We start from the raw sequence: 11,358 nt of genomic DNA on the forward strand, positions 1-11,358 counted from the left end.
AACCAAGTGGGAAGGTCAGACTCATCTCCCTCCCGCCGCCTTTGCGACACCCCCGTCTCAGGACAGCTGCAGGGCTGGGCCCACGTCCACAGTCCTCGCTGTGCAGCTTCAAACCTGGAAAACGGAGACCGCTTCAGAAACTCTTCAGAACACACCTTCCAGACTAGGCCGTGGCATTGAGCAAACAATGAATGTGGAAGCCTGATCAAGAACAAACATGGATACTGAGGGGTAAGGGGTGGGCAAGGACTGGGAGATGGGGACTGACGTGCAGGCACCATCAACATGACGCACGACACCCGTGACTGATGGCAACCTCCTGGGCAGCGCGGGAAGTGCTACTGAGGGCGCCGTGGTAACCCACCTGGGAAGGAATCCAAAACAGAGGCTGTATGTGTGCACACAGCCGCCCACTTTGCTGTGCAGTAGAAACACAACACTGTAAAGCAGGTAAAGCCAACAGGAATTAGTTTAAAAATACACTTACAAAACCCCAATCCCCCTGAACACGGACGACCTGCAAGACTGACTTGGGGCTGGTGGACTGGTCGTGCCCCTCCTGTCGCCCGACGCGGCTGCCCGCAGGAAAGAGGTCTAGTCGCCGGCTCCCTGGTTCTCAGAGACCCTCTGGTGACACCTTGTGGGCACGTCTGATACTGCAGCCTTGCACCAGCTTGGCCGCCAGGACTGGTCACTGGACACGGAGCACTGGGCAGGCAGCCTGGCCCTGCGTGCTGCTCGTAACACAGAGGCAGGACAACAGCGGCAGGAAGGGTGTGGCTGCACGTGCTGAAGACCCCAGGCGGCGGGAGAACACACTCAGCTGCCCCAAGGCTCTCCCTTCCCCCACATGGGCCAGACCCTCTCGAGAGACACGTGGAGTTGCTGAGGCCAGCCTGACCCTCCTCCTGCAGCCGGGCGGTGGTGTGCCCAGTACCGGGCACGGAGGCCCAGGTAGAGCCTGCACACCTGGCTAGCCCTGTGCCTCGGGCACCTCTGAGGCTGAGCACCAGCCTTGCCCCATCCCAGATGGCTGCCACTCACAGGTGAGGGAACCACGGCCAAGATCACAGCGCGCTCGAGGTCACTCTGAGCAGCTGAGGCAGTGAGCACAGCCTTCTCTCAAAGACACACGTAGACCTGCGACACTTAGAAAGCGGCACTCGGACCTCTCGACATCAGCGCTTCCTACAAAACTTAAAATGCTCCTATGGCGTCCCCATCCTTTGGGACGCGGTCATAGAACTCTTGACATCAGTGCTTCCTACAAAAACTTAAAATGCACTTGTGGCTTTCCCATCCTGTGGGACGTGGTCGTGTCCACAAGGAATTCTCAGAACTAATGCTCAACTCTGCTCATCAAGGCAGACCCGCTGACGACACCACGTTTTCACCACATTAGGAGAACACTGAGCCCATGAAACAGCTGATGGCGGTGTAGGGAAACCGATGGGGAGGAAATTGGTGTGACTTCCTGGATGCCAACCTGGGACCTCTCACCGATCTCTGAAACACGCCCCCCAGCACAGCAACGCTCCCTAAGGAGCAAAGCATGAGGGCAGCGACATGCCCAGGTCCCGGGGGACGTTGACCTCCGTCAACAGCGGCAGGGACTGCCCGGTGACGACTGCCGTCCTGACCTTCGACCTCTGCACCATCGCAACGTCTCTTCACACAGGGCCTTCAAGAAAACGCTAACTTCTCAGAAAGGTCTTAAATACACGTAAACATTCCACGTTTAAGCTGAGAAACACAAGTGCACTCATGTGAGTTGGTGATCACTGATAGTGCAGCACATTTTTGTCCTTTAGTTTGGATGATCAAGAACAGTGCTAACGGAAGCATGACGCAAGCCTCACCTACCTTTAAAATTCCCAGTAGCCACAATTAAAACACAGAACAAAACCAAGTAAAATTCACTTTAACACTTTATTTAACCCATTATATCCAAAACACTATTTCAACCTGTAAATATTTGTAACGAGATTTTTTTCTTTTTTGGTATTATCTTCAAAACCCAGCTCTACAGAGCCTCAGTTTGGACATTAACCTCTCCTGAGAAAGACGTGATCTGTGTATAGATGTCATAAAACTTGCAGCTGAGAAGATAACACACTCAAGCTCCCGACATCAACGCTTCTTCCTCACACCGGCTGCTGCTGCTGCTCAGTCGCTTCAGTCATGTCCGACTCCGTGCGACCCCATAGACGGCAGCCCACTAGGCTCCCCCGTCCCGCTAGTGACCACGGAGTAGAGCCGGAGCCCAGGAAGTGCTCCTCGCACGTGGCCCCGAGCCCCACGGCATCAGGACTCGGGCAGGGCGGGGGGCTGCGCTCCTCACAGGCCCCCGGGCCATCCTGGCACACCTGGAGAGCCAGCAGCCTAAACCTGCCACTGCTAACCAGAGGAGGGCCACAAACAGCAGCATCACCCGCCTGCAGACGGGCACCCAGCACACCGCCCTCCAGCGTACCGAGGCTCTGAACCCAGCACACAAAGGGTAACCGTGTGGGAGCGTGCCCTGTGGGTTACACTGGGGACCCAACCGGACAGCATTTCTCTTCCTCCAGTTTCCTGGTGCCCGAGATCCCAGGAGACGAGGACTCTCCTGGCGTCACCTCAACGCCTGCAGTCAGAGGGTCACGGCTGTCCTTTCAGTGGAGCAGGAGCGGGGAGCAGGGGCCACCTGGACAAGGACCCCAACGGGAGGCGGCGCCCCTCCACTGGGCTCGGAGGACCAACCACAGGAGCCACATGGGAAGACGTCGTGAGACCCGCTGCGGGTGGTTTGAGTGACGGAAGCCCCGTGACTGACACCCAGGCCAGAGCTGCTCGCGTGGGAAGCAGGGGCCTGCTAGAGCATAAAGTGCAGGTAGCGCAAGAGAACAGGCCAGTCTGGGCAGGATCAGTCACACCATCACTTTACTTTGAACCTGAAAGAGAAGAAAACAGCTCGTTTTTAAGTCTGTCTGGATTAACTGGAAGTGGGTGGTCACGTACAAAACATCCACCACCCACAGGGCTGCAGACCCCAGCGGTGAAGCGTCTCTCGGGGTCGCCCGGGGCTGAGGAGCCTGCAGGCTGGCGCACACCCCCTCCCCCGTCTGGCCGGGACCGGGCGCAGAGCCCCAGAGGCCAGGCAGGAGCCGCAGCGTGAGCGCTCAGCGTGGCCGTCCCCCCGACCTCTCCCGGGCCATACCTGAAGTGCCGGGCCAGCCAGCTGCCCAGCCCCTCGCGGGAAGCCCCCGACGGCCTGGGTTCCAAGCACCTGTGGGGAAGGCTCAGGTCAGCGTTCCACCAGCTCCTCATCTCTAGCACGGAGGCCACATGCACAGGGATGAGGGGACCCTCCGCCTGGTTCAGGCAGACGCCACAAGAGACGGTCACAGGAGGCGGCAGGGGACTCCCACTCCTCCTGCAGCAGGTGGGGCGGATGGTCCACGTTCCCGAGGGGGCTCTTCCTGGCTGCCAGCCAGCAGAGGGGCTGGGCTGCCATCAGGAGGCGGCCGGAGTGTGGCAACCCAGGCCCATGGGGAGGGCGGGCGGCTGGTGGTGTGTGAAGCTGAGCTCACAGTGCAGGGAGGGGGTCACTGTCTGGCCGCACAGACTGCTGGGCTGCCAAGGGAACACTTGGAGACCACCGCACAGAGAGAACGCCACGGGAGGCAGAGATCAGGGTGATGTGTCCGCAGGCCGGGGGCCCCAGGGAGACGGGGATCACCCTCCACGAAGCGGGCGCCCGGGCAGACCCTCCCCGTGGCCCCGAAAAGGAGCCCGCACCCGCCCCCCGCACCATGAGCACAGCTTCTAGCTTCAGAACTAGGGTCCCAGCAGACGACTAGATTCCAGCTTCAATTCTGAGTCCACTTTTAATTTAGATCATATTCATCCAAACCCCACAGTGAATATTCCAGCCCCACAGCCGAGCGTGGGACTCAATTCCAGGTCCAGGTGGTCCCAACGCGTAGGGTGAGTGAGGCCGTGCTCACCCGGCTAAGCTGCCGGGGGGGCCCCTGCGGGTGCAGCCGTGGTCCAGAGGGTGTCTGTGCTGGAGGCAGAAGCTGCCGCGGCACTCCTCACACGCCACCCGCAGCATCTCTCTCCTCCTGCAGCCCTCCCTGGAGCAGCGGAACGTAAACACCTGCGGAAGCACAAGTCACTTCAGTGTCCCAACCGCCTCGCTGAGCGATCACTCAGCAAGCCCCAAATAAGACCCTTAACCCTCAAACCAGAAACAGTTCTTAGCTCAACAGTATGCAGGCGCCAAGCTTTCACTGAGATTTGTCAGGTAAACAATACTAACTAAGCACGCAGGAAACTTTTAACAGACGACAAATACAAAGCCAGGACTTCGTGTTGGGGACTCGTGGGATGCCTGGGGATGCTCCCAGTGAGAGATGAGATGGGGGTGGGGCAGACGGGTCACGGGGAGAGGCCACGCAGCGCGAGGGGAGCCAGCAGGGCCCCGGGGCCAGCAGGGGCTGTGCTCCATCAGGGGGCCTCTGGGTGACGTAAGCTGCCAGGCACTCCCAACTGTACAGGTGCAACGGAGGAGGCAGGGCCAGCAGCCGGGGGCGGCCCTCCGCCGAGGCAAGCAGTGGCTGAGCACAGGGGGCAGCAAGGAGCAGCCGGCGGGGACCGAGCAGGGGCCGCGGATGTGGGGGCTGGGGGGGCACGGGGCGGAGGGGAGGCCCGATCAGAGGGCCTGGGGCGGAGGCTCAGGGCAGGCTTCACCTTCTCCTGTTCCAGGCTGTCAATCGATTTTGTCCTGCACTGAGCGCAGGAAGCAGGGAGCGGCTGGAGCACATGGAGATGGACACGGACCAGAAACCAGAACCCGCGGCTCCAGTCGGCCGAGGACCGGAGACCAGAACCCGCGGCTCCAGTCGGCTGAGGACCGGAGACCAGAACCCGCGGCTCCAGTCGGCCGAGGACCGGAAACCAGAACCCGCAGCTGCAGACGGCCGAGGACCGGAGACCAGAACCCGCGGCTGGAGACGGCTGAGGTCAGAAACCAGAACCCGCGGCTGCAGATGGTGACTCAGCCTCACAGGAGTGGGGCCTGGAGTCGTGCTGGAGGCCGAGAGAGGGGGCCACACGGCCCGCATCCCAGAGGACCACCTGGGTTGGCCCCGGGAGCACGCAGCTCGGGGACGTGCAGGAGGCCGGAGAGCCTCCCCTCTGAGGGCAGGACAGGCTGCCACGCACTGTCTGCTGAGGGCCTCGGCCAGCCCGGGGCTCCTCAGACATGGAGGTGATCACCGGTGGCGGCTCAGACTCCGCCTGAAGTTCTACAGTGACCGCCAAGAGATGTTCTGAAAAGGGATTAACGCAAAACTGCAAAAGATGAACGGGAACAGCCCCGACTTTAGGGAAAGCTCACGGACATGCAGGACGCACTCAGCAGACGTGAAACCCTGCGAGCCAGTGTGGAGGCTTGGGGGGGGGGCGGGTGGCCAGGAGGCAGCTGTGCCTCCGGGAGACCCCCTCCCCACAGCAGAGCTGCCCTGACCGCCGTGAGCCTGAGACTGACCAGGACCCAGGACCGAGCACCCACACGGGGGACACCGAGAAGGGAACTTAGGGGAGAACAGGCCAGCCCAGCAGGGCCAGCAAGGAGGAGTGCGGTCCAGAGTGGGTGCGGGCCCAGGGCTCCCAGTCTGTGAGGCTCAGCCAGCGTGAGGCTGCCACACGGGACAAGGAGGGCGGTTGCTCACGGGCGCCCCCGAGCAGCAGCAGAAGCGGGAAAACCGCCAGCGCCCACGAGCGCCAGGAGCACCGCTGGAGCAAGGGCGCCAGGGCCCCGCAGCAGCCCCACGGGACAGGCGCCCGCGGCACACAGGCTGCGCTCAGCCTGCGGGGAAGGCAGGCGGCCCCGTGCCCGCTACGGACGGACAGACGCACACTGGGGTCTGCATGTCATCAGTACATGCTACGCTGTCTCCTGGGGAGCTCAGGAAAAAAGCGCACAAGGGCAGGGATTCCTAGAAACCGCGCTAACTTTCCACCTTCGGAGAAACAGTAAGACTCTTGTAACGAGAGCAAATCCTAATGTAGACCCTGATATTGAGGAAATACGCTTGTAGAACTGTGGAAACCCACACCGCTCACAATCCAGGAAAAACAATTGTTCAGTCGCTCAGTCGTGTCCAACTCCTTGCGACCCGTGGACCACAGCACGCCAGGCCTCCCTGTCCTTCAACAATCGTTAGGGTTTAACGTCTCCCTGGAGGAGGAAGCGGCACCCGCAGCCCTGCCTCACCTTCGCCGTCTCCTGCCCGGGGGGACGCCGACAGTCTCCATCCATGTGCGCACCGACCACCACATCGGGGATCTCCCCCCGTTTCACTGGGACGGGGCTGTTACAGAGTGGGCACACCGGGACCCGGACATCCTAAAGCAACAAACGTAAGATGACAGGGCTGATCAGGAACCAAAGCTCAGGCACACAACGAAAGGCCCGCGGCACCGCCACACGGGGTCGCCCTCACAGGAGGACCCCAGGGGAGCCAACGCACCACGGACTATCACCCGCCCGCAGAGACGACCCAAGGAGAGCCGGTGAGGCCACCCAGGAGGGAAGCGGGCGGGCAGTCTGGATAGCCAGTCTTGGGATGGCAGGGCCATCTGTCCAGCACCAGGAGTGAGCGGAGAAGCTGCCCTGATGCCTGCAAGGCGGGCGGGGCTGCCGGGAGCAAATGCCGGTGGAGAGGAGCCCCGGCCACGCCTGCCAGCGGCCCTCCTGATGCTCACGGGGCTTCCGCCCTGCCCACACGGGCAGGCGTGGTCACCCGCCAAGCCCAGGACGGGGGCTCTGGAAGGATGCAGCAGGGGCTTCCGCCCTGCCCACACGGGCAGGCGTGGTCACCCGCCAAGCCCAGGACGGGGGCTCTGGAAGGATGCAGCAGGCGCCCAGCGGAGCGCCTAGCACCGTTAGCATCCCTCAGGGCAGGCTGAGCTGGCTTCACGCAGGAGCGCTCTGAGGTGACGCTGACATGGGCGGGTGACAGGTAACCCCCGAGTGCCTGGGAGTGGAGCTGGAACGCCACCCAGGGGCGCTCCCGCAGCTGGCCCGTGGGCGAGTTAAGAAGCAAGCAACGCTGAGTCATCTCTAGGCAGACTCACCCCATCCAGGGCAACAGGAAGGTCAAGTCAACAAAACCACAGCTTTGCCTGATCCTTGGTGCTGGGCGAACATGAGTCACCCTCCCCCGCCCCCATGAATCAGTGAGGGCCCAGACCACAGCGGACACTGGGCAAAGCCTGAAATGCATCATCTGCACCTCTGAACTGCCGCCATGGGGAGCCAGTAGAGTGCTGGCCAAAGACCTCAGAAAACCGCTCTCGGAAGCACCCAAAACAAGTGAGCTCAGGCTGGGACCTCCTGAAACGTCAACAACCCAGGTCTCACACCTCTGGGCTTAGGCAGGTCTGCTTCCCTCAGTCACAGTCCAGTTTCCACCAGGTCCCGTCTGAATCACTGAGGCAGGAGGCCAAGGCTGCGAAGTGACTCCGAAATAGAGTGTGCACAGTTCCCCCCAAATGGATCCCCCGTCAAGCCCTGCACTGGGAAGGGCCCAGGAAGACAGAACAGTTTTCCCTTGGTGTGTTAAGGAACTAAATGTTCTAACATGTTAAGTAAGCTTTGAAGGTCTGGCTACAACGACTGATTCCAGGAACCCCCGAGAATAATCTGTGGTTTTCGAGCTGCGCAGCCCGAGCTTCCTGGGACGGTGGACGCTCCTCCCTGCCCTGTCCGCACACGGTCACCGAGGGCCGGAAACGAGGCTGGTGTGACTGAGCAATAGGCCTTCACGGCTCCTTTCACTCCAGCTGAGCTTCCGCTACGTGTGGCTCGCGTCCACTACCTCGGGCAGCGCGGCTTTGGAGAGGGAGGATCAGAATCTTCAGAAAGAAGTATGATCGATTACCTTGGTGAATCCAAGGGGACACTTATGTGCAGCATAGGTGAAATGATCTTTACAGAAATCTTGTTTACACGCATCACATTTTAACGGAAGGAAATCTAAAACAAAAAACAAAAAACAGTAGAGTGCTTTAAAGACTAGAAAGAATCATACATCGTTATTAAACAACTATTTACCTTCCCTGAGTTCATATAACGCCTACCAAACATCCTCGAGGTGTCACAAGAGAATAAAATAATCGGGATCCGTGACCTCCACAATGCCAGCAGCACTGCGGAACCGGTACAGCTGCCCTTTCCAGAGAGATCCCAGCTCAGGTGGCACCTGAGTGTTTAAGCAGCGCTCTTCCGTCTACCCAGCGAGGGCAGCCAGCCTCCTACCTGGCTCTACAGAACCTCAACCTCAGGCCAGCATCTCATCACTGAAGAGCCACAAAGGCCAAGACCCAAAGAACATCAGCCAACGAAGACAACGGCCAGTTCTCCCGGCAAGCAGATGACAAAACGCCCAATTTCTGCTGAGGTTCCCTTAAAAGTGCTTACCTAGCTGCTTGCATGTTTTTTCTGAACAGTGCTTCCCCAAATCAGGGAACTCCATTGTGAGAACGTGTCCAAAACACAGACGGCAGAGCGAAACGTGACCTGAGAGAATTAGAAAAACTTAGGAGAAAAGCAACGACGGCCTGAATTTCAGTCACCAGGATTTATACCGTACCGCTGATCAAAGTAAACACACACTGTAGACGCCCAAGTCAGCTGGGCTCCCACAGGGGACTAAAGCCTCCCAACTCTTGTCTTGTAGCAAAAAGAAAATAGGCGTCTTCGGATAAGTACCAGCTCCTTCAGAATTAACCCCATTAAAAGACAGGGTGTTTTTCAGTCCTTCTAATTTCTAGTTTATGAAGCTCAACCCGAATTTAGGTTTTCATTAATTCATATTTTGATTCATATTGATAAGCACATCTCATATTCAATTTGCACAGTTGCCAAAGAAAGTTACAGCCTTGGTGAACTTTAAATCCCAATTTCATCTACTGAATATACTTGTTGACATAAACTAAACTCCGTTACCAGGTGCTAAATCACATTAATTAACTGCACTAACCCGGAGAGATTCGACTCAGTCCCCTCTTGCTCTCTAACTCCCTGATGCATTGAGTCTTACTTAGAATTTACTCCTTAATGACCACCAACCTGGAGTTGACCGGGGGAAGGGCAAGAAGTTAACTCACCAGTGGAAAACAGGTGTAGAAACGGCGAGGCCACTGCACTTGAGAGAAAGCTGAAGTCAGTCCCCGGGACGCCTCACAGGCTCCCCTCCCATCAGGCACCCACTCTCGGACTCTGGTCCCTCCCAGAGTCCACGTCCCCAGGGCCTTCTCCGGGCTCGCCCGGCAGCTCTCTCCGCTCCCGGGGGTGTCCGCGGTGCCTGGGACACTCTGGCCACGGCTCACGCCCGCTCCTGCCCTCAGGCCTCGGGTTAGAGCGTCACTAACACCCGCCTCACCCCGCCCGCCCCTCGTTTCCTCTTCTGGAGTTCCTTCCCCAGGACCCGCTCGCTCGGCTTCCCCCTGCAGCTTCGCACGCGCCTCTGGGCTCCAGGGGTCAGCGACACCGAGCGGGTGTGCGGGAACCGCTCCATCGAGGACCGACCAGAGACCCACCTCAGTCCCGCCGTGGTCGCGCTGTTGGCGCTGCGTCCGTGGAGCAAGAGCCCCGGTGTGCTGGGACACGGGCGCCCTGCCGTCCGAGGTCTGCGGCCGGACCCCCGGCCGGCCCCTGCAAGACGCCCAGGCAGCCGCCGAGGAGAGTGGAAGGCGGCGGAGGCCGAGAGCTTGAGCCTCCCGTCCGCCGTCGGCCGCGGCGAACGAGGCCAAGGGACGCGGAGACCAGAACCCGAGCGACGACCGCGGCCCGCCCGAACCCACCGAGGAGCAGCATCGCGGCGCCCGGCCTCCGGGCCATTTATCCGCAGCCGCCCGGCCCGAGCGCTCCCGCCGTCCGGGCGTTCCCGGCGCGCCCCCGATACGTCACGCCTGCCGGGCCAATCGCGCCCTGCCGCAGCGAGGCGTTCCCGGCGCGCGCCGACACGTCACCGCGGGCCGACCAATCGCGCCCTCTGATGCCCGCCCACACCTCGCCTCTTCTCGAACGGTCGCGCGGCTTCTCGGACCTGCCGAGTCACGGCCAGGCGCGTCCGCGGGGGCGCACTGGGCGCGGCGGGGCGTTTCCCCGCGCGGGGCGCCCGAGCCGCAGAGCTGTCCGTACGGGCGGCGGCGAGAGCAGCTAGGCGCTGATTTTGGAGTCAGAGGTGAACTTGAGCAAGAAGGCAAGTTCACAGACGGGGAGACCACAGGGTGGCCTGCCCGCGCGTTTCTCCGTGTGCGCCGTCTCCCCAGCCTTGCTCTGGGCCACTGGAGAGCCTGCACCTGTCGCCGTGGCGCCCCGTCACCCCACTCCTGTCGCCCGCTTGTTTTCCCTCCGTGACCGCTCCGGCCACTCAGGCGCGGAATCGGTGGCGACCCCACGTTAAGGTCCCACGCGCACACCCCGCTTGGCTTTTTGTCGTGTCTGTTTCGTCTCTGCTCCAGGAGCTCATCTGCTGTTACACTGTCAGTCTCGTCCTGTCCCCAGCGGGTTTTATTAAAAGTCACAGACTCTCGTTAGTATAACGTGACTCTCAGGGCTGGCAGGTCGCGTTTCCTTGGTGGTGATCACAGGATGGTGCTGCGCTCATCACCAGCGCAGGATCGCACCCCATCCTACCCCGGGAGATGTTCATTTTGACTACCCAGGCCTCACGTTTGCCAAGTTTCTCCACTTTTTCATTTGTGAACAATTTCCCTTGTCCATTTAGTTTTTAAGGAAGAATCAGAATTCACCTCAACTTCAGGGAAGGTCTGGAGAAGACGTGAGTGGACACCTGAGGGTGTAACAGGTGAGCGTCTGGCCCACCTCAGCCCTTCCTGGCCCTGATCTGGCCAAGACCACACCACACTATCCTGAAAACAAGGCCATCAAGTCAGGTTTCAGATGCAGCTGTTTGGTCATTAACTGAATACCTGCATTGCTAAAAAGAGATGCTGGGCTTCCCTGGTGGCTCAGTGGGGAAGAATCCACCTGCCGATGGAGGAGACGTGGGTTCCATCCGTGGTCCGGGAAGATCTCACTGCGCGGAGCCACTAAGCCCGTGTGCCACAACGATTGAGCCTGGGCTTTACTGAGCCCATGTGCCACAGCGACTGGAGCCCACACGCCCTAGGGCCTGTGCTCGCAATAAGAGAAGCCGCTGCGATGAGAGGCCTGCACTCCACAGTGGAGAGCAGCCCCGGTCACTGCAGCTGGAGCAGGCCAGGCACTGCAATGAAGACCCAGTGCAGCCAAAAATAAAGTTGTTTTTTTTTTTTAAATACAGATGCCACCAAGTGTAG

At 60.0% G+C, this 11,358-nt stretch overlaps 1 protein-coding gene across 3 annotated transcripts; it reads right to left on the reverse strand.

The window, feature by feature from the left end:
- Positions 1 to 1,910: 1,910 nt before the first annotated feature.
- On the reverse strand, positions 1,911 to 9,961 carry ZFAND2A (zinc finger AN1-type containing 2A). 3 transcript variants are annotated; one of them, XM_027527440.1, is made up of 8 exons: positions 9,592 to 9,961; positions 9,160 to 9,192; positions 8,471 to 8,569; positions 7,932 to 8,026; positions 6,263 to 6,394; positions 3,990 to 4,141; positions 3,200 to 3,268; positions 1,911 to 2,933 (listed from the first exon to the last, which is right to left on the reverse strand). In XM_027527440.1, exons 3-8 carry the CDS (start codon positions 8,523 to 8,525, stop codon positions 2,918 to 2,920), a joined length of 519 nt encoding a protein of 172 aa, XP_027383241.1. In that variant the 5' UTR covers positions 8,526 to 8,569; positions 9,160 to 9,192; positions 9,592 to 9,961; the 3' UTR covers positions 1,911 to 2,917. The 3 variants fall into 3 exon arrangements, with proteins under 3 accessions (XP_027383241.1, XP_027383243.1, XP_027383242.1); XM_027527442.1 differs by having other exon boundaries at positions 9,160 to 9,197; XM_027527441.1 differs by lacking the exon at positions 9,160 to 9,192.
- Between the last annotated feature and the right edge of the window lie 1,397 nt (positions 9,962 to 11,358).

Source organism: Bos indicus x Bos taurus, chromosome 25, assembly GCF_003369695.1.
Source record: "Bos indicus x Bos taurus breed Angus x Brahman F1 hybrid chromosome 25, Bos_hybrid_MaternalHap_v2.0, whole genome shotgun sequence".
Lineage (NCBI taxonomy): Eukaryota > Metazoa > Chordata > Mammalia > Artiodactyla > Bovidae > Bos > Bos indicus x Bos taurus.